This window comes from Carettochelys insculpta, chromosome 6 (assembly GCF_033958435.1).
Source record: "Carettochelys insculpta isolate YL-2023 chromosome 6, ASM3395843v1, whole genome shotgun sequence".
NCBI lineage: Eukaryota > Metazoa > Chordata > Testudines > Carettochelyidae > Carettochelys > Carettochelys insculpta.
In genome coordinates this window covers 43,583,316-43,606,191 of record NC_134142.1, presented here as the reverse complement: position 1 = coordinate 43,606,191, position 22,876 = coordinate 43,583,316, and the positions used below count along the sequence as shown (strand labels likewise).

Below are 22,876 nucleotides of genomic sequence, written 5' to 3'. Positions count from 1 at the left end.
TGCCTGACTGAATCCCTCCTTTCACCCACATTAAGGGGCACAGGGGACAAGTTGAGGAAATATTTCAGCTCCCTCCCTCCAAAGTGTCTGCCCTTAGAAGCAGAATGGACTCTATACTGCGCCTCCACTGACGGACAGAGATACTCCGCTCACTCCCTTCTCATTCTGACACACTGGATTTTTCAGCAAGAAATACTTCTCCAGCACCCAAGGCAACGCAGCTGCACACAGTGTCTCCTCCTCTGCTTCTGCGGATGCCCCAGCTCAATGTCTTCCACTGAACACACCAGCTTTTCTCCACTTCTGCAACACAGGCAGCTTTGGGTACTGGGGAACCACCCAAATATTTTGAGGTGGCAGGTGGGGAAGGAAAGAGGTCACAGGTCAGTGCCTCCTACATCTTGCAATGGGCATGTTAGTGCGCTGGAGTTCAGGGTTGGTCCTGGTTAATGTTTATGGCAGTGGCGGTCCTGACCCTACTTGCATCTTTGCTCTTTAGTGAATAGCTCATTCAATTTTGTTGGCTGAGCCTTAGGTCCTTCATCGGACTAATTATTAAATGTTTGTAAAGTATTCTGCACATGCTGAGTGTTGCTATTAGATACCCAAGCTTCTTTGTAAGAAGATAAAGGAGAGACAAAAACCTAAAATGAGGTTACTCAAAAAGCCTCTGGCCACCACTCTAAGAACAGACACTCCAGATGGCCAGACACCCCGAAACATCCCAGAGTGCCAACATCACAAGTGTCCGGATACGCCAGACACCCCCAAAACATTCCCAAGGAAACACCCCAAGTGTCCAGACATCCGCCAAACCTCCCTGAAAACAGACTCCCCAAATGGCTAAATTACTCAACACCTGAAAAATACCCTCCATTAACCAGATTATAGTCCCAAACTTCCCCACCAAGCATTGCAAACCCCCTCAGAAGAGTCAGACTCTGCAGACCCTCTGTATGGAGACTCCCCAAAACTGTCAGATTTCCCAGTTTTCAATGAAAACCCTGAACATGAGCCAGCTTAGTTTCTCTCTTCCCCATGGAGAGGGTGCACTCACCTTGGTCCCTTTTTGTGGGGGGGGGTTGGAGTGGGGGGCGCCTGCAGGTGACCCTGTGTTCCCAGAGAGTGTGGCGATCAAGAAGAGGCACTGAAGCACTAGCAGGGATAAAGAAGGGATGGGGAGGCCAATAACAGCCAACCAGCTTCAAGATGCTTCTGAATATGCAAATGAAAGCAGAGGTCAGGTTCAGACAGAGCCTGGGAGCAGGGAGGGAGACCTTCTATCTGAAGCCAGACCACTGGATTACACAGGAAGCCAGCTGTCTCTGAGGGTGTTTAACATGTGAAATCTGCTTTTCAGCTAGGCCCATGCTCAGTGGTTAAAAGATTTCTGTGCATTAGCCTCTGGTTTCCAACCTGTTACAGGTCAGGATATCTAACTAATGGCAGAATTATGCATGATTCAGCCAGGTCAGGAGTAGCAGAAGCTGCCATAAATTAGGCTGGAATGGCACAGGAACAGGTCACGGGGGCAGGGATGAGCAGTGGGAGCAGGACAGGAATAAGGGCTTCCCAACTTGTTGTCCAGGCTGTCTGTCTGGAAAGCTTAGTCCTGAATGACACAGTCCCCAATACCACAAGAGGTAATTGCAACCCACAATCCCACTTCTGCCCTGCCAAATCACACCATTAATTCCTCTAGGCTAGAATGACACCTGTGATGATTCAGAGGAAGGTGAAATCTCTCATCTTGCACCTGATGAGGGCTGCATCACTGCACATGGGGCAAATGCCTTTCTGACCCAGTGATAATTCTCTGAAAAGCCATGAACCTTGAGAAAGCTCCTGAGGCTTCAGGAGGTTGATGACAGTTCTGAGGCTGACTGGCAGTATCTCTCATGGGCCATGTGAGGAAGGGGGCAAAGAGGTCGCCTTTGTGTCAGAGGAGTCTCAATAGTACAGACTCTTTTCAGCGAAGCTGAACACAGCCGAGGCTCGCACTGTCCTAGGAAAATCATGGGAATAATGAAGGTGGGAAGACACCACCACCTTAGAGGATTTTGGAGCTCGAAATTGGTCTGGGAACATGTTATTTCTCAGTTGCTATTGTTCTGCCATCCACAATGGAAACAGGTCTCGTGACAACAGTGCGTCTCACTCAGATGAGGTTTCCCCAACATAAGCAGGGACTGCAACAGCTTGTAAGGAGAATACTGGTCATCTGTAGGCACTGGGGATTAGCTACAATTCCAGGTATGTTCAGCAATACATTGTAGTGACCAATAGTTTCTAATGTGCGATTCCAGCTGTGGTGACAATGAGAGCTTTTGCTCTTCACTGTAGCGGGGGAGAGCTCTGCGACGTACATGACATCCAGGAAAGGAGAAATGTGCAGTGCACATTGCTCACTTTATTTTCATGATAAATATTTGCACTATAAATAAAAACAGTCGTATTTTTCAATTCAGCTGATACAAATACGGTGATACAGTCTCTTTATCATGGAACTTGAATGTGCAAATGTTGAATTATGTACAAAAATCTGCATTCAAAAATAAAATAATGTAAAACTTCAGCACCTATAAATCAGTTCAATCCTACTTCTTGTTCATCTAATCACTCAGATAAACTAACAGAGAAAGCCAGGCTAATGTGTTTACACTTGTAGGAGATAATGCTGTTTGCTTCTTTACGGTGTCACCTGAAAGTGAGAAGGGGCATTCACATGGCACTGTTGTAGCCTCAGTCACAAGATATTCACATGCCAGAAGTGCTAAAGATTCATATATCCTGTCCTCTTCCATAGGACATGCATATAAGCTGATAATGGCTTCTACTCAGTAGTGATCCAGAGCAGTACAGCCAAATGCATGTTCATTTTCATCGTATTAGATACCAGCAGCAGAAGATTGATTTTTCTTTTTGATAGTTTGGTTTTGTAGTTTCTGCATCAAAATGTTGCTTTTCTAAAGACTTCTGAAAGCAAGCTCCACACCTCATTTCTCTCAGATTTTTTAAGGCACTTCAGATGATTAAGCCTCAAGTCAGATGCTGGAGATATCGTTAGATATTTCACATTGTTACCTTCTTTGCATTTTTTTTCCAATCTGTAGTGAAAGTGTATTTAAAATGAATAACATGTTCTGGGTCATCATCCAAGACTGTTATAACATGAAATGTGGCAAAATGCAGGTAAAATAGAGCAGGAGACATGCAATTTTCTCTCAAGGGTTCAGTCACAAATTTAATCAGTTCATTATTTTTAATAAGCCTTATCAGCATAGAAATATGTCCTCTGGGATGGTGGCCAAAGCGTGAACGGGTGTACAAATGTTTTGCATATCTTGCATGTAAATAGTTTGCAAAGCCAGCTACAAACATGCCATGCAAACACCAGTTTTCACTTTCAGGTATCATTGTAAAGGAGACATGAGCAGCATTATATATATATAATCAAAAATAATAATATAAAGTTAGCACTGTAGACCTTGTATTCTGTGTTGTAATTGCACTCACTATATTTGAAAAAGTAGAAAAACATTGAAATATTTAAATAAATGTGATTCCATTATTGGTGAACAGCACAATTACAGTTATTTTCATTACATAATTAATCATGATTAATTCTTAAATCACTTGACTACCCTAGTAAAGAACAATGTACTTAGTATTTTACATCTTCAAAGCACTTTGAATACAGTAACCCTAGTAATTTGAACCAGTAGTTCACAATAGCTGGTAAGTGAGTGTCCTCCTGCCCTAAGAAATGGATATAATTATTCTGTGGGAAATAATTTATCTGGCATCAAGAATGGATGCTGAAGAGTGAATAAAGAGTCATTCACCTTTCACTCATGGGAGACTATGATTGACCAATGAAAGCTTGTTCAGATGATGTCATCTTTGTAACTAGCTGTCTTGCTGGAAGGCTCTGGTGAGGATGGATCCATCTTCTCTTCTAAATTAATCTATTAATCTTAATAAAACTCTTGTTTCTAATTTCCTTCCAGGAACTTAGAGGGGTGTTTAAGGAAAGCTTACTATGTTTTTTTTCTTCCTGGTAGACACAAGTCTTTTTTTTTTTAAGTGCAAGTGTTTTCCAGTGGTTTTGCTCAAGGGCAGCAGTATTCCAGCAGTTTCAAAGCCTTGGAGAGAGGCTCCTATTGATATTTTGTTCATATTTTTCCTTTTAAAAAATCCCTAGGGAATTCCTTGCAAAATTCTACAGAGAGTATTAAGGTTGCATAGCTATATGCTTAACAGCTAGGAAATGCCTAAATTATGGATGTACACAAAATCTTTACTGTTCCCGTTGAGGCAGATGCCTCATTACAATACAGCCTTTTATTACATGATCACAGACTATTGCATGATTTAGTGCAGTGGCTCTCAAACCTCATAATAGTATTCATCACATGTTAAGAAGGAGACTTCTCCCAGGGTATTTCTGTTTATATAATTGCAATCCCTCCTCTTCACTAGCCCATTATATGGTTATTCAACACAAGGGAAACCTTGTGACTTTTTGCACAACTTTAGAAGACTAATCCTGAGGCTCCTTTAAATGGTGTGCGTTGTGTCTCAGTGTCCATTCACCTCAGACCAGACCCACTCAGACATACCACTCAGGAACAATCTTTATTCTGGAAAGAACGTAGAACAGGATTACAGTTCAGCAGCGTCATCGCTGCTTGCAGCCTAAGTGCTCCCAGCTCAGTCACTGCTGAACCCTGCTGGGGGGGACAGAAATCCTGGCAAAACCAGGAAGTTTCCCAGCATGCCACAGTTTTTAGTCCACAACTTGTATTTCCTGGGGCTGCTCCTGAAGCACATTGGACCTTGGGCTATATAACAGTGTAAGAGAAGTCCCTCTCTGCTATGTGTTTCTATTTGCAAAAGCCAGGTTGCAGAAATGTTCATTCAATGTGGACTGGAAGGTGGTGAGATTTGTGGTGGATCTCAGTTGTGGGAATTTGTTCAGTACTTTTGAATGGGCTCCTGGGAGTGCTCCTCTCCAGAACAGATGACCTTTACCCTTACTTTGTTCAGTTGAATTACTCTTATCTCCCAGCCTCCTATCTGTAACCTCCTTTTCTCTAACACCCACATTGGACCCTCTGGCCATTCAGATGACAAGTACTCTACTATCACCTTCCTGGCCAGTCACTGAGCACAGCATTCCCATCTCTGCATACCTGTAAGGGCTCCCCCAGTATCAGCTAATCAGATTCCAATTTCTTGTTCTCCTCTAAATGGCTCCTCTGCCCTTCCCCTGTTTGCTCCCCGGCTTGACTCTGATTATGACCTGAACCCGCTTCACTCCACCAACCAGGCCAGCCTCCTCTGCCCACCTGTCACCTTCTCACTCAACCCGCCACTCCCTAGGGACCGCCCTCCCGGAGCTGAAACATCAGCCCCGCCCCCTCTGTCTAGCCCCACCCCCATCCCACTCCTCACACCAGCCTTGCGAGAACTCAGCTGGAGAGAGCTGGCCGCGGTGGGGGAAGGGTACGTACCTTACCCATTCGGTAGCGCCCCCGCGCGCGCGCGCACACACACACACACACACACACACACACATATATATATATATATATATATATTCTGCGTGGTGTCACTCCCCCACCAGGAGTTCTCTGCAGCAGGGTCCCTGTCTGTGCAGCACCCTGCACCAGAGCTCCTGTCCTGAGCACACCTCTGACCCCTAGTGCCCGCCCGGGCTGGTTCAGTCCCGACGCCCCGCCCCCCAGCGCCTCGGGGTGGTTCACTCCTCCCACCATCCCCTGTGCAGTCGTGCTCCCCATGAGGATAATTCAGTAGCTCCCGCACGGCCCTGCGATTGGTACGCTCCCCTGTGCTTCCCCCCTGGCTGCGCCCGCGGTTGGTCCGCTCCGGTCCGCTTCCGCCCTCCTCCGGGCCTGGTTCCGGTGTCCGCCCTCCGGCTCCTGTCGCCGCTGCCGTTGCCGTGATGCTGCTCTTGTCCCGGTCCCGCTGTCTGAGCGGGGCGCTCGGCCGCTCGCTCTGCGCCCTCCGGCAGGTACCGCCCGGGGGTGGGCGGGGGCGGCGGAGGCGGAGGGACGACGGGCAGCAGCGCCAAGGGCACCGGGACGCCGTGTCACGTCCCTGTGCCGGGCCGACCCCGGGCACCCCCCCATCGCCCGCTCCCCTGCGGGACCCCCATGAGCTTCTTGCCGGGCGCAGCGCCAGCCTCAGCGGGACGTGACCCGCGACCCCAACCCCGCGGCGGCTGCTGCCAGGGTTACTGCGGGCGAGGAGCTGCCTCAGATCCTCCCCCCGCGGGGAGGGGGGAATCCCTTGTGGCGGGCGGGCGCTCGGGGTGGCAGCTGGGGGGAGCCCCACACCTGCGGCCGTGGCCACTCTAAAACGGAGGTCCCGAAGGAGGGGTACCGGAGTCCAGGCCCTGTAACCGGGGCTGGCGGCGTATTCCTGAGCGGAGCCACAGGCAGCACCGCTTGGCCCGGCAGGGCCACGTCAACTCCAGCCTGATAAGGAGTTGAGAAGGCAAATGCAGCGCAGGCTGACACCGTCGCCGTGGCTCATATCGAGGAAAAGCAGCTGCTGCATCTGTCACAAGCTGTTGAGAGCTGGAGGAGCCTTCCTAAGGAGGAGTTACAGGGACAGCGTGTTCTCAGGCGTAGTGCCGCTGTCAGGTCCTCCTACGGGAAATACATAGAAAGGCACGGCTGTGCAACTAGAAACCTTTTATAGCTGTTTGATTTCAGGATTGTTTTTATACCCATTCGTATCCTGCTTTCCTAATACAAGTTCTCCTTTTGGTACACAGGTACCAACTCACTTTGTATGAGCTCACTATCCTGTCTCTGTGCCTTGTATTGGTATGGTTATTCTAGAGATGCTAGTAATTACTGCAGCCCTTCAAGTGTTCATAAGATTTACATGCATGCAAGGAATGACCTCTGTTCCAAAAACAGTCTTGTGAGAGTCTGAGTTAAGGTAGAGGAAGCTGGCAAGATATAAATGGAAGTGTGGCAGAAGAGCAGGAGTGGCAATGGATGCCACAGTAGTGGGTGTGTAATTAGGGCTGAGGGGTGATAGCAAGGACAAGGCATTTGTATTTGATGTAGAATGAGCCAGGTAGCCAATAGGAGAGGATGTGTTTAGGTAGGAGGTGGTCAGAGCATTGGGTGAGGAACATAGTTTTAGTTAACATGTTTAAATCTAGTGAAAAGGGGTGAATGCTAGGGAGGACAAGGGAGGCGGTAATCATCCAGGCAAGAGATTAGGGACATACACAAAGAATCTTGGCACTTGGAGTAAGGAGGAAAAAGTCGATTTTTGGAAATGCAGAAGGGAAACTCACCAGGATTTGGAGGAAGTCTAATAGGAGGAGTGGAGGACAGAAGACAAGGTTGACCCTCTGGGCTGTGGGCGTGAGTGACTAGGAGGATGGGGGAGTGTTCAACAGGCATAGAGGGAGGGAGAAGGAAGAAGAGTTTGGGTTTTGAGGAAGAAAGATGATGTGCAGGAGCAGAACTTGAAGAGACGAGCAGCATTAGGGATTGGAGGTGAGAGAGAGGAGTTGCCAGCATAGGAATCATGGGAATGTACAAGTGTAGAGAGAGAGGACGAAGAGAAGGGCTCTGAGGTACAAAAGTGAGGAGAACCACCACCTGTGGACGAGTTGCTCAGGTAGGAGCCCCGAAGCCCTCAGGGGAGAAGGTCTTAAGAAAGACAGTGTAGTGCACAACACTAAAGACAGCAGAAGTCACAGTGAATAAGACCTTTGGATTCAACTAGGAAAAGATAAGTTAGCGTAGAGGTTGATAATTGTATGAGCGGAGCATTAAAGAACAGATCAGGCTGCCAGTTTGATAACAATATCGTCCGTCTACTCAAGATTATTTTCTGCATCTGGTCTTCACATCCATCTTCTTCTCTGCCTCCCTGATGCTATGTGTAATTACTGATTGAAGAAACGGATGAGTAAAATGGAAGACCAGGGGCTCTCGTTTGCAGCAGTGAGTTGTGCTAGTTCTGCCTGTCCATGCAGTAACCTATCTGCTGTAAACAGTTCTTCCACCATTTCCTGTGTGTCAGCTGAAGTCTTTTCCACAGGTCTGATTGTTGCTTCACTGGTTCCTATCTTCTGTGATCTCCCTGCCATACCTCTTCCAAAGTTGTCAGCCCCTAGATTCAATCTAATGCAAGTTCCTCTTGGGTCCATGAAACTAGCTTCGGTTGGTGTGGTTCTGTTCTCTCAGTGCTCTCATCTGACCTGGCTCTTGTTTCCAAGTGTAGGACTAAAAAGACGGTAGAGGAAGTTTGCAGGCAAGCAGCATATGTACAGCCATGTTGGAGTTCATGCATTCTATAAGACAAGGGTTCATATGTACTGTGATGAATGGCAATTCTGTAAAGGGTAGGGTGCAGGAGGTTGTAATATAGGGGCCTGCTTTTCTGTTATACTTGTTCGAGCATGTTGTGCAGTCCTAAGAAGTTATGTGGCGATAGGGAAAGATTAAATAAATGGCTTGGTCTGGGGAGGTGTTAATCAAATTTTTGTTAGTGTTTTATTTTCCCATGTTAAGGCTGGCTCCATTAAGAGGCACACAGAGCTAAGATTAGCTTGCTAGACCTAAAGCTCTTGCTTTCTGTTCAGACCCCTACTTTCCTGTGAAGGATGTGCCAGCAGTAGTTGTTCGTTCACACACTGTCAAGTGTCCTTGAGAGTAGATGTGGTCCCTGCAAATTTATTCTGGAAAACGGATGTTGCCTGTTAACGATTCCCCTGCCAAACATGTGGCTGTATGTTCTGGAATACCACCCTGAGGGGCAGAAACAAGAGAGCCCTAAGGAACACAGTGCAGTGTGTGCAGATCATCAGCATCTTAAGCCAGGCTGACTTCCCACCTGTGCCTTTGCACAAAGCATAAATAACCTGCGAAACTTGTTGATAGGGGATTTTGTGAAGGCCAAAACTATAATAGGGTTTAAAAATAATTAGATAAGTTCTTGGAGGATAGATAAATCAGTGACTGTTAGCCAAGATGTTCAGGGATAAAACCCTATGCTCTGGTGTTTCGAGCGACTGCCAGAAGCCAGGAATGGATGATGGGATGGATCATTTGAGGACTGTCAGTTGTGTTCTTTCTCTCTGAAGCACCTGGGATTGGCCACCCAAAGGTGCCTTAACTAAAGATTTGAAAATTGACACCAAAAGCTGTGGTTCTTAATGCTGTGGCAGCCAGTGATTTGGAGCTGCCACTCCCTACAAATTGACTTACCATGCCATGGCAAATCTGAGGTGTTTAGTACTTTTACAAACCTCTCTCTTATTCACTGCTTGGAGGCATCCCTTTTCAAGGACAGGAGGTGCTAGTGAAAGCCAAGGAATCGGAGTTTAATTTCTTGCCTCCCCAACCCTTTTCTGTTGAAAAGATGTCAGGATAGTGAAAGCATGAGGAGAAAATAATTTGAAAGATTCTCATAGATCCATGTGTACTACATTGCAGTAACATGCTTGCATATTTGGACATGTGAACTGTCTCCTGTCTGTTGGTTCAGGCTATCACCTGAAATCCTGGGGAAAGGATCGTCCACATTGGGAGCTGGTTCTCCCTGTTGTTTACAAGTCTGATAGTGTTTCTCTTCTCTCTAACAGGGGAGTTGTACTCTGGGAAGACGTTCTCTATCCGGTGAGTCTTGCGCATGGAATGAACAGCTTGTCCTTTATTTCATTTTGGCAAGAGAAGCTAGATAGAGCTGATGATAGAAATACACTGGCACTATCAGAGACAAATGTATTGCTCAAAAATCATCATAAAGCCAAACAGTCTCAAATTAAATCAGAAGCAAAACAAGTTGTCTTTCCACACGTGTCTGAGTAGTAGTAACTAGTCCATTAAGCTAAATATAAGATGCCCAATGGCAACAGAGAGATTGAGTGTAACTTCTAAATAAGTTCATTGGTTTTAAAGTTTACAGTACCCTTTTTTTCAGACTCGGGTACGAATGAATTCCTCTGAGTTTTTCCTGTAGGCCTGAACTGGATCCCGAAGTGCTTTTATTGTGGGCAACACACTCATTGTCCATCCTTCCATTTTTCCAGTTCTGCTGGTATAATTGGCCATCAATTAAAACTGCTCGGTGTGTATAGCCATAAACCCCAGGCTTTTTATCTTTAAAGTGAATATGCACTGTTGCAGAGAACATGATGTCAGAGTTGCAACTTACCACCTCAGAATAATTTTCCAGGAAAATAATCTCTCCAGTCTACCTTTGCACAGCCCTGAGGAAAGCAACATGTTCTCTGATTACTATGCCAAGTGTTCTTAATCTGAAGTCAGGCTAGAATCTTAATTACCCTGAGCCTCAGGAAGGGCAAAGGTCAGGATTGCAATACGTGATAAAGGTAACCTAGTCTCCAGCCTGAAATCTGAGAGTGTATGAACATGGTAGAGCCTACAGCACTTAAAAAATGCTGAGAAATTATTCTAGGGGGCAGGGGACAACCCTCCTCTCCAGTGCTTTTTCAGAAAGCAGTTTTCTTTATGAGAGAGTCACGGGGCAATAGGCTTTTCTGTTCATGCCTCTTTGGATTGAGGGGTTCTTGTCTTATCCTTATTTGGAACCCCTTGGTACTAATATAGAAATGTATGAACTTTTAGCAGCACCCAGGGAAGGTCCTTGCTGTGGGTTATGATGTTTGGTTTCTCTCTAGTTGGCTATTTCCTAAATTCTTTGTCTTTAGGACATCTGTTGGTTTATAACCTGCCCTTTAAAAATGATCCAACGGAACTTGAATCCCAGGACAAGTGTGTTTTTTCGTTTGTTAGAAATATAAATGAAAACAAAACTGCAGTTGTGGTTTGACAAGCATTGATGTAGAGAGGCCTCTGTACAGCCTCCAACTGCACCCCATCACAGCTGCAACCCACATCCAGTCAGGATGGGCAACAATGGCACAGGGCCTTCTTTAGGCTCTTAACATCTGAGTAAATTTCACTGAGTGTGTTCGGAAGGGTCTCTTTGAATTGTTTCTAACCTTATAATTCCTCCCCTTTGTGGTGGATATATGGCTGGGTAGCTACCTACAGGATAATGAGGTTTTCAGTTGAAGTGGTTTCTACTTTGCAGGTGTATCTCGGAGCCAGGGGCTGGCTTACACCAACAGCAGCAAGCTCGTGTAAGTATCCATGGAAGAGCTAAGGCCTGCTGCAGCATGTCAAGGGGAGAGGCTGCTCTAGCCCTGGTATCTGATGGTGTGTCTGCTCTAATTGCCATAAACCCATCTGCACATCATAGGGGCTCAGAGCCAGAGTCAGGAAATTCCTGTGCTATGGCTTTTATGGGTGAGGAACAGAGAGTGTTTACCTAAATATGATACTGGTTGGATCTGAGTATTGAAACATGGAAGAGACAGGAATGAAAAGATCAGTAGTGAGGCGAAGACGATGATTCACATATCTACCTGGCCACTTTCTCACTAGTACTGAGCCTATCACTGTGGTATATAGTGGTGCATTCCAGCAAGGACCTACTGGAAGCACAGCAAGACAGAGTCTCCTTGAGGAAAAGTGGAATGATTCTGGAACAAGTGATGCTAGGGCAAGGCCTGCACTGTTGAGGAGGTCTTGGTACTTCTGTCAGGCACAGCATGCCTCCCTGGCATGGGAGTCCACAGCATTACGCAGTGGGCCATGTGTGCTGAATTTGCGTAGCATGTGTTACACGAGTTGGTGGCAATGCTAGCATGTGTTCACTCTTGCTTCCCCACTGTATTTGCACTTGATGAGCATGACACTTCTGCAGCATCCCTCTAGTCTAGAACACTTGGGATGCCTCACTCCCCTAGAACGATGGTGTCAGAAGTGTCTGACTGCTGCAGCTGTTAGGCTTCCTGTGGTAATGTCGGCCTTGAAGCCCCCCTTGTAGTGCTGACATTCTTGAATTAGAGACAAAACAAATCACTATTGTGCTAGCTAAAGGTATGGTATTGGAGCGTGGTCAGCTTGTGTCAGGTTCTGAAGCCCGCAGATTTCTGGCTGCTGATCTGTATAACAAACCCATTACTGGGGTACCTGCTTGGAGACAATCATATTCTGTAAACACCTTTTATTTGTGGACTTCTGTATTCCTCAAAGATATGTTGATTTTCCTTTGGGTGTTGGGCAGGGTTACTACGGCATAAATCACTATGGAAATATCCCTATGTATGCGTCATCCGGGCAGCTGAGTGGCCTTCTGATCAACTGGAGCAAGCCAGTGTAAACTTGTGACTCACTCAGCTGTCCTTGGTAGGCCTGGGCTGCCCACACCCAGGGCTTTTTCATTCTGTGTTCATCTCTCTGTTTTCTGCAGGGTAAACACCTCCAGTGTCTTCACTGTCCGTCACTTCAGAATCACAGCAGTGTGCAGTAAGTAGCTAAGAGCCAGGAACCAGTGGGGCTACTTGGCCTTCTCCCCTCTGACTGGAATGCACGTGGCCCTGAGCCATAACTAAACCACCTTTCCACCCTTGGTCTAAGTCTGCTTCACTCTGTCCTCCATGGGTGAGTGGTGGGGGTAGGAGTTATGCTTTTGGCCCTATTGTAGTGTGTGGCTTTCTTGTGTTGGGTGTTTCCGGCGCCATGTGACTTCTTGTCCCTGGGAGAAGCTCTTTTATGTGTGCCTAGCTGTTAAAAAGCGTGGTGTGACATCCTCCTCCTGTAATCTGTCAATTTTCAAAGGCTGCCCTTTCCAGGCAATTCCCAGTATCCAAATGGGAGAGGTGTTTGTGTGTGCACGGAGCTCTGAATGTGTGTGTCAGGCTCTTGCTCTTTCTTCCTCCCACAGGGGATGACATGATTACAGTTAACACACCGGCATTTGCAGAATCAGTCACAGAGGGAGATGTCAGGTGGGAAAAAGGTAAGAAAATGCCCTCTACCTATTGGCTTTGCATTGCTACTGCATTATTCCATGCAACCACGCTGGGGATAGTTTGTAGCTAGTTGGCTGAAGTTCTGCTTCTTAACGCCTTTTAGCCTGGCAGCAGTGTGACAGCTACGATTTCCATTGGGGCAAGAAACTCTTGGCACAAACACTGCCTCTAAGGGCCACTTTGTCTGTGGTGGGGAAGGATGAGACTGATAGGGGTACCTGAACTAGCATCAGGAAGACCCTGAATGTGCTGTAGAATTCTTCTGCTTCACCCAAGAAAGGTCTTGTAGGTTTAATGCAAAAACTCTGAATTACTGGGAGACTGTGCTGTGAGTTGGAAGGGGAGGTCAGAGCACAGCTCCCTGCTCACAGTGGTTTTTATGTTGTTCAGCTGTTGGAGACACAGTGGCAGAGGACGAAGTGGTGTGTGAGATTGAAACAGACAAGGTAGGAGTGTTCCATACTGGTCCTTCACTGCATCCTCTCTATAGTCTGTGTCCCACAAGACTGCAGGCCCTGCCTGTGTCCCGTGGTCCTTTCACCATTTAAAACCTTCAGTCCTTCAGCATAAAAGCTTGGCTGTATCGTAAATTAGTGAAATCCTTGTTAGTTTCTTTTTTCTCCAGTCATCTGGTGACACTGGCATCTGCCAGTGGGGGCTACTGTTTTACTAATACTTCCCATCAGAGACTCCAGTTACATAGTGGGATTTGGGAAATCTGCTTCTATTTAGAAACAGGAAAAATCAGAGGCTGTGTAGGGTAAGTTCAGATCTCAGAAAAATGGTGAGATTAATGTGCACTTTGGATCTTAAATTACTCAGAATAATTTTAAAAACAATTTCTCTCAAACAATTTTATTTGCAAGTGCTTGCTTTCCCCGAATCCAGGGGAGCTGTGTTTCCTGCGTCCTTCACTGTTAGGAAGGCAGCTTGCTTTACTTCAGATTCATTTCCTATTGTGCATTCTGTGTTGAGGCAGGTGGATCAGGCAGTTATGCTGCTGGCTACTTTTAAAGGCTCAGAATTGCAGCAGTGTGTGGTTTTTTTTTTTGGTTTTTTTTTGTTTTTTTGTTTGTTTTTGTTTTTGTTTTTTTTTTTAAATGTGAGATGGTACCTTGCAAGAGGGGCAATACAAAGCTCTTTTCCCCCTCGTGCTGTGCAATCTGGGACACAAGATGTCTGCCTCCTGTGAAAGATGAAGGTCTCCTACTTTGATATCTGTTCACTTTCAAGGGGCCGGGTGGATTTCACGCTTTTCTTTTTTGCAGACATCAGTGCAGGTTCCATCCCCAGCGGCTGGTGTGATTGAAGCTCTTCTAGTACCTGATGGTGGTAAAGTGGAAGGAGGGACCCCTCTGTTCAAACTCAGGAAAAGTGGAGGTAAGACAGGAACGTGTGCTTAGCCCAGAGTTTTGTGTCTTCGTGAGCCTCTGGGGATGGAGGAGCCAGGAAGTCAGGCCTTCGAATCCCCTTGGTGCCCCCTCACCCAAGAACTCCTAACCAGCTCTCTTGGCATTCTGTCTCCTGTGCAGTGATAGGACCCGTGCATGGGAGGGATACAGCATGAGAATGTGCAGTGGCACTTTGATATGCAAGTTGCATTGTGAAGGGAATAGAGACAATGGTGGACCTGTGTTGTATGTGCATAGACTGTAGGTGAAAAGGAGAACAATTGGAAAGTCAATACATTTATGCAATAAGGATCGGTCTCCCATGGGTATATGTGTAGCTAGTCTCCCCTGTCTTTTAATACAAAACTAAGAGCACTCAGGCTAAAAGAAGCAAGTTTAAGTAGGATGGAAGCATAATTAGCCTATGGCGCACTCTGCACAGCTGGGGGCCTCTGAGCATTACTGCAGCATAAATATTTGAGGTCTTGGCTTCAGCCTGGGACTCACTGTTTCCTGAGTCGAAGGGAAGCTTCCTCTAGCTTTTATCATACTGAACTGCACTTTGAAAATCCAGAAGGGTGACTGTTCATAGCCTGTGAAGGCAGGACAGAGTCTGTACCAGAGGTCCCTGGTCATGGCTGTCTCGCATTCCAGACTGAGCTATACTTCTTAGTATTTCCTTCTGTCTTTCAGCTGCTCCCGCCAAGGCCAAACCAGCAGCGGCCCCTCCTGCTGCAGCCCCTGCACCTGAGCCCATGGCTGCTGCCGCTGCTCCCCCTCCGGAGCCAATCCCCACTGCGATGCCTCCAGTGCCCCCTGTGTCAACACTGCCCATCGATAGCAAACCTGGTGAGGCTGCGGCCTTGTTCGCTCTGCTCCTCTTTTTGCAAAGCCTTTTCGTGGGGGAGGAGATAAAGTTGCCAGCAAAGCAGTCTAGAAGCTTCTCCACTTTGGTGTCCAGTACACTCCAGGCCTGAGGATCTCCAGTCCACCTGGAGCCTCCCTCCCCATAATCGCAAGCCATGGCTCACTCCCTACATATCCTGTTGATTGCACAAGAGATTGGAGGGCCCTGTAATGAAGCTGTTGTTTAGCAAGGGCTGGGCTAACTCTGTTTTAAGTTCCCATCTTGACATATGTATTCTCTGTTTTCAGTGTCTGCGGTGAAGCCGACTGCAGCTCCAGTGGCTGCTCCTGGTGTGGAGCCAGTAGCCAGCAAAGGTGTCAGATCAGAACATAGGGTAAGAGGTTCAGGGATCCAGGGCTTCTCGAAATGCTTTCCTTGCCGGATAGCAGAAGCGAGAATCTTTCTTTGGAGTAAACCTTGAGGAGCCTGTCTAAACGGTCTGGGTATGCTCCTGTACAGGTTTGGGGAGAGTTCACACACAGATCAATTAGGGGTTGCAGTGGCAGGGGAGATACCTTGGCCCAGGTGGTCCATAGACTGGGGTGGGGCAGGAGCAGCAGTTTTGAGGGTGAGGTGAAGGCAGGACCTGTTCTGAGCTCCCTTGGGGACAAGGGCTTCTAGTTAGGAAAAGGGGGTCTCAAACTGTGGTGTGTCATTACTTAGTCAAGGCTGAGCACAGGTGGTTTTGTGCTGCCCAAGTTAAAGGTGGGCCACAGAATCGGGCAGGGCTGCAGCTGCCAGAGCTGTAGGTGTAACACCTCAGGGGAATGTGGCTGAGCTGCCTACACAATAGCTAGTCTCAGGAGCACTGGCCTGTGGCTTTTGCTCAGGCTGTCATTCTCATGCTAGCCCACTCACAGCTCTGCCCCAGGAACTTTCTCTTCAGTAGAGCTACAGGGGGCACAGATGTGTGCCACATTCTGCCTTTGTCATGATTCAGTTCTGTGTTTCAATCAAACCATTTCCTGAGCTGAAAAGACTCTAGTGAGCTGGTGGCAGTCCTCTGAGCCCACTGCACCCTAGGTGATGGTCCATCTGACCATGGCCAAAGTGACCATGTAAACAAACCAGCCCAAGGCACAGGCTGCTAATCACTGGGAGGGAAGAGTGAGAGTCCTGGGTTTGGGGTTTTCTTCTGCCTGGCTTCCCTTTCTATTAACCCTGTGGCCGTCTCATCCATTTTAGGTGAAAATGAACAGGATGCGTCAACGCATTGCTCAGCGCCTGAAAGAGGCTCAGAATACATGTGCCATGCTGACCACCTTCAATGAGGTTGATATGAGGTGAGGACCATGCCTGCCTTCCACCCTAGCATGGTGGGTCCTCTTCCCCCATTGCACCCAAACCAGTAGCAAGGACCTTGCTTGTCACACTCTTTGGGCAGACTGGACCAATGTTATTTCAGGGCTCCTGAAGTCAGGTTTCTCATCGTACTCATCTGGGCAGTTTCCTTTAGGCCTTCCTGATGGCCCAGTGTGAGGTATATAGTTCACTAAAAGTCCTTGGGACTTCATAGAGTCTTGCTGCTCAGAAGTAACGGGAGTAACCTAGCTTCTCTTCTGTGAAGCTTTTGGTGAAGGAGTGGGCAATACTGAGCTGGAAAACCTGGAGCAGCTTGTGTTCTAGCTACTGGAGATATGACAGCAATCTCCTGCTTCCTTTTAACCCTTGCCATGACTACTGGGGAGACTGGAATGTGAGTCACCTCAGGACAAGCAAGGTCCTAGTAGCTCAAGCTATGGGCATCCCCTCACTATCCCTGTTGACTAGCAGACATGATGGTCTTGTGGAGCAGCTTTCACCATCTTTTTCATGTGGGTTGGTGGGGGCCTCTTGATTTGCACCGACCGTTTGGCTGGGCCAACCAAGCTAATGGGTTTGAGGAGTGGGCAGCTTAGATTTCAGTGCATTAAGGGAAATTGGGCCCAAATTGAATTGCCCTGTGAAATCCTACTCGGCTTCTTAAGACAAAACATGTAAATATTTGGGGCTCAGAATGATAAGGTTGGCAAAATAGTCTTGATTGGAGGGGAAGTGCAGCAGCTCTATCTCCTCGCTGAGGCTAATCGAGGTGTCGATTTACACTAGCCTGGGGCTCTTGTTGCAGCTGGTAATCTGGTTTGGATTGATTGCCCTTCTAGCTGTATGCCATACTGCCGACTCGCAAGGGCCTCCACTGAGGCCTCCTGCTCCCCACTGGGGCTCAGCGTCTGAAAGGAGGAAGCCATAATGAGCCTGTTTCTCAGCAGACCTCCTCCTCGCTTCTGCAGCCCTTGTGTCTTGGGAGGCACTAATGTCTTTGAGCAGTAATCCTAGCACTAAACGAGGTTAGGCGCAGGAAAACAAACATTCCAATCCCATTGAGCCCTCCCCCCACCTCCTGCTCAAACTGCCTCTTTGAAGACACAGAGTCTGTGCAGTAAGCAGGGCAGAGGGTACAGTTCCAAAGTATCTGGTCTTAGCCCAGAATGGACAGAGCTGAAGTGCAGCTCGGGTCAGTCGGTGCACAACTAGCACCTGGTCTCTAGCCCTGTAAATGGGAACGAGGAATAGTTATTTCTCACACCTTGATCCAGGGTGGGCAGAGCAGACTCTCTGCTTGGTGTACAGGCTACCTCTGTGGTATTCTGGGAAGGCTTCTCATGGAGGAATCAAAATTTCATGTGCCTCCAGCCTCTCAGCTCTCAGTAAGAGAGCCAGATCTCGAAGCACCAGCATGTTGGCTAGGGCCTCAGTTCCCAACATCGAAGCTCCTTTTGTCCTGCTCCACTGAGGAGTCTTCTCTGTCCCTTCACCCTGGGTGCTCCATGCTATCTGGTCTCCTATCCCCAGCGTGGTTGCAAGGCAGCCACTGAAGATTGAGCACACAGTTCGTCTCTAACTGGTGCCTGAAGCACCAGACACTGGGTAGTGGCTGTGACGCCAGAGACTCAGCGGTCTGTAACACCAGCCCTGGAGCTCCGACCGATCTGGGGCACAGCACATTCAGGCCTGGCAGTGCATCCTTGGGACTGTGGCAGAGCTACGCTGCTTTGTCTGGTTTGGTTGCATGTGTGGCTCTGGACTGATTTCTAAAGTGGCTTCTCTGGCAGCAGTCTTGAAACAAGCTGAAGGTAGAATTGTTGAGCAGATTTGGGGTAAAACATCTGTTGTTGCAGGCTTGTTGACACAGGAAATAGGTCACAAAAGTGAGTAGTCTCTTTCCCCTGCCCTCGTGCATTCCTGGCAGTAATGGTTCTCTGTTGCTTGTGCAGTAACATCCAGGAGATGAGAGCCCGACACAGAGACACTTTCCAGAAGAAGCACAGCCTGAAACTGGGCTTTATGTCCGCCTTTGTGAAAGCTGCTGCCTTTGCCTTGCAGGAGCAGCCTGTCGTGAATGCGGGTGAGCATGCTAGCCTCTGTTACTGATGGGCAGAGATGAGGGGCATCCACCTATAGGGAGCTCCGAAGATCCACATCCCCCCACTGAGAAGTGGGGTAGGGGTAAAGACTGTCAGTACCACTGGGCTGCCTTAAGCTTAGCTGATTTCACTTGTGTAGGTGAGAGCCAGCCTGCCGGGAATACCCTTTCACTGTGATCCCAGCAGGAGCAGCTCTGGTCAGTTGGGTGCCTCCCAGCCCAGCACTGTTCATAAAGACACAGCCTGTTTCACTGGAATAGCTATTGTACTGGGAAGGCTGTCCCTCAAGAGGTGTCTCCTGGGGGCCGGTTGTGCCTATGATGGGGGAGTTATGGTCATCCCAGGAGAGGGAGCTGATCCTAGCCAGCTCCCCCTCTCTTCAGCCATCTGCACTTCTGTGTTGATGTTTTCCCAAGGAGTCAGCAGGACTCAACTCATCCCTGGCACTACCTTTAAAAGTTAGGGGCGAGTAAGCTGGTAGTCAGTGACTCCTTCTGGCCCTTCATGTCTGCAGAGCCCTGGCTCTTGGGCTTTCTCTGTGTAATAGATTTCCTCTCTCTCTCCTAGTGATCGATGACACAACCAAAGAGGTGGTGTACAGGGACTATGTGGATATCAGCGTTGCAGTGGCGACTCCCAGGGTATGACCTGTGGACTCCTTACCTGGCCCAGTCCACAGCCCAGGCTCTGCAGGGGTGACACAGTTAGCTGAGCAAACAGCCGTGGCACTCCAGGGTGGCAAAAACTACTCGCATGAAACTCTGGTGCCCCAAATTATGTCCTGCAGTGAGAGCGCTGCTTGCCACCAACCCTGATGGCAAAGGCCAAGGCTGCCATAGCTTTGTGGGGTACTGGGAAAGCCCACGTAGTTGAGACACCTCTGCCCACCCCCAGTCGTGGCCTCACTGATGTAGGCGCAGCTGGAAGTGGGGGAAGTGGTGTGTCCTGGCTGCATGTTTAGAGCCCAACCTTCAGCCCACAGAGCCCTGCAGATAGCAGTGAGAGTAAATGGCATGCTCTGCTCTTCATGATCCCACCTTTCCTGGTCAGAAGGGGAGGGGGTGGAGTGGACTCCCGGTGTAACCTCCTTTGCCTGAGACGAGGTTCCCCTTGTCTTTGTGCTCAGATGCGGCTGTTTGCTGCTGCATTTCACTCTGACTGGGCTCTTTGTTCCCTCGCAGGGTCTCGTGGTCCCTGTCATCAGGAATGTAGAAACTATGAACTTTGCCAACATCGAGCGAGCCATCAGCGAGCTAGGGGAGAAGGTAACAGGAGCTGGAGATGGGCCTGTGGGGTTGTGTGGCCCATGGCTTTCCGAGGCAGCACAGACGGGAAGGAAGGGCAGGGCAGGGCAGCGCAGCCAGCTCAGCTCAATCTCCGATAGAACCATTGATTTCTGGCAGGGCGTGCTGGCTTTGCACAAGTGGGCTCACTGTCTGAGGGCTCACCTCTTCCTGCTACTAATGTTTAGGCATCTTCTGTGCACTGCACTGGCTGCCACCCCAACCTGTGTCCTCTCCTTATGGGACAGATCCCTCCAAGTCTCTCCTTTTTACCTGAGACTCCCAAGCAGGCTGGGTCTCTAGCTGACCCAGTGCTCCCATTTCCTTTCTGTAAGACTGAGGCTTGTTCACCTCTTCAGAGGCAGGTAATTCCCCAGGTGAGAGGTTTCTCTTGCCTTGACTTCCAATAAACCTATCACCAATCACATGGCAGAGCTCAGTGAAAGTAAGGGGCGAACATTGGAAGTGTTCCTATTAGCGGAAGAACACCACCACCTGCTCCTAACTTTAGTGACTGTCAGTGGCTTGTGGTCTGTATGTCTCATCATGGCTATGATTCAGCTGATCTGCAGATGGACCCCTTAGTAGCTTGGTCATAGAGCTGTTCAAACCTGGGGGATCATATCAAAAGTTCCAGTACAGCTCAGGGCCTGCGCCGCGCGTTAGTGTTTCTTCTGCAGCGACTGACTTAAGAAATTCACTGCTTCTCCATCTGCATTCTCCCCTCCTCTCTGCCTGTGTTTGCTGGCTCAGGAGGTGTCAGCACCTTGCCAAACCAAATATTAAATGGCAAACCTGTGTTTTAAAGTAACCCCATATAAACATACACTCTAGCAAATTGGGATTGGCCCATGACGTTCTGGCCATCACCTGTTGCTTCTGGGGAGTTTTCAGAAGAGGTGACGACCTACGAATGTAGTGAGTGAGGAGCAAGTGCCTCCAGTCTGTTTCTTTGCTCCCTTGGGCGCCTTCAGTCTGAGCAGCTTTCTAAGGTCCTGTGCTTGTTTCAGGCCCGAAAGAACGAGCTGGCCATTGAGGATATGGATGGGGGCACCTTCACAATCAGCAATGGAGGGGTCTTTGGGTCCCTCTTTGGAACACCCATCATCAACCCCCCGCAGTCTGCCATACTGGGCATGCATGGCATCTTCGACAGGCCTGTTGCTGTCGGAGGCAAAGTAAGTGCAGCTGCATGGAAGGCTCCAAAGGGCTGTATTCAGCATAATTCAGCAGAGGGGGAGGGGTTCAGTAGCAGAGGGGACCCTGGTTATAGCTGCACCGGATGAGGTGGTGGGAGCCCTCCTAGAAATCTTTTCTGTTGCATAGTTACTTGCTGGGATGGACACAGTGGGACCTGTAGGGTTCTGAGCAGTCTGTGCTGGTGACAGTGCCAGTCTGATGTTGGGGACATGACAAGCCCTCACCCCTCCATGCTGGGGCAGCGGAGAGCAATGATGAGCACAGTGGCTGGCAAAGGGATTTCCTGGGTCTCTTTAATGCTCTTGGGAGAGGGTGCCTGCAGGCTCCATGCTAGACATCAGTTCCCCTCCTTCACAGCATGCCCTGTTCCTGGGACAACCCCACCCAGAGCCTGCGCTTAGTGCGCAACTGAAGGAAAGTGCAGAGCTGAGCCCTGGCAGCCTGCCGGTGTCTCTCCTCTCCTGGAGAAGCATATACCTTGCTGAGCAAGTGATCTTGCTGCCCTTCCCCTCCCAGGACAGGAACATCTGGGTTTTTCTCCAGCAGAGGGGAGAGGCTGGGCTGAGCTCACATGCTCTATTTCTCCTTCTCAGGTCGAGGTGCGGCCCATGATGTATGTGGCGCTGACATATGACCACCGGCTGATTGATGGCAGAGAGGCAGTGACTTTCTTGCGTAAGATCAAGGCTGTGGTGGAGGATCCCCGCGTGCTGCTGCTGGACCTGTAGAGCACGGCCACAACCCCGCACAAGCCAACCAGGGCAGGGACGCAGCACCTGCAGGGGCAATAGAGGGCATTCAGGAACCAGCAGGAGTTCATTCCAGTTTCGTCTCTTCCCTTGTGGCAGGAGATGGCTCGGAGGGGACCCTGGAGTTAGCTCCTACCTCCATTCCTGTTCTCTCGAGGGATTGTTCAGTTTCTCTCTTGGGCTGTTGTACATTGGGCAAACTGCCAAATGGCCTGGGCTGTCCAGAACCACCTATGTAGCCTCTTTCTGGCCTTTCCTGCCTTCCCTGAGCACACCTCACCTCCAGTAGATGCTGCCTTCCCCTGGGGCTCGTGTGCTAGTTCAAATTCCCTTCCAGCCCTGGGAGAAGGGAAAGGCTCTTGCATGTCCCTACCATTTGAAAACACCCCCTTGTCGTTCCCCCTGCAAAGCCAGCCCGGGAGGCCTGGGGTGACTCCGTAGCAGAGCTGTGTTGCACCCCTGCACTCCTTCCTCTTCCGGTGATCTCAGGGGCATGGATGCTGCGAGGGCTGTCTGCCTCCCTTGCTCCTCAAACTAGCAGCTGACACTGCAAGTTCTGGCACTTGGTTCCCTCCTTTCCCAGGCAGGAAGGCAGAAATAGCTCCTCCCACCCTCTTCTTTGAGATTTTGTTTGTTTTTTCTGACCCGCTCTACATGGTGTGACTGTCTGTCTGATGTCCGGCAGGGCAGGGCAGCAACTTACAGCAAGGGAGGCAGCTCCATTCCCTGCTGTGCCCTAGGGACCACCCTGGGGCTTAGGCCACTGCCTGGCAGGTGTTAGGACAAGAAACACTGTCCTGCAGCATCTTTGAATTGCAGTCCAGCGTTGGCGGGTAAAACCTGTCTGCAATGACCTGGCCTGCTTCCTGCTGGGAGACAGCTGGGCAAAGGACCTGTGCATCCCAGCACAGGCTGCTGGTGGAGGGGGCATACCCTTAGGACATAGCGTGCACATGTATCGGTGAGTGAGGGGAACTTGGAGGGTCTATTACCCTCCCCCTCTACACAACTTGTAATTAAAGTATTTAACACAGTGGG

At 49.0% G+C, this 22,876-nt stretch overlaps 1 protein-coding gene across 1 annotated transcript; it reads left to right on the top strand.

Annotated features, from left to right (window-relative positions):
* The first annotated feature begins 5,827 nt into the window (after positions 1-5,827).
* Positions 5,828-22,872, top strand: DLST (dihydrolipoamide S-succinyltransferase). Its single transcript, XM_074996775.1, has 15 exons — positions 5,828-6,037; positions 9,644-9,677; positions 11,119-11,167; positions 12,343-12,398; positions 12,817-12,891; positions 13,295-13,350; positions 14,173-14,284; positions 14,989-15,144; positions 15,451-15,536; positions 16,388-16,485; positions 18,457-18,587; positions 19,174-19,247; positions 19,788-19,871; positions 20,900-21,067; positions 21,683-22,872. Exons 1-15 carry the CDS (start codon positions 5,969-5,971, stop codon positions 21,815-21,817), a joined length of 1,383 nt encoding a protein of 460 aa, XP_074852876.1. The 5' UTR covers positions 5,828-5,968; the 3' UTR covers positions 21,818-22,872.
* The last annotated feature ends 4 nt before the right edge of the window (positions 22,873-22,876 follow it).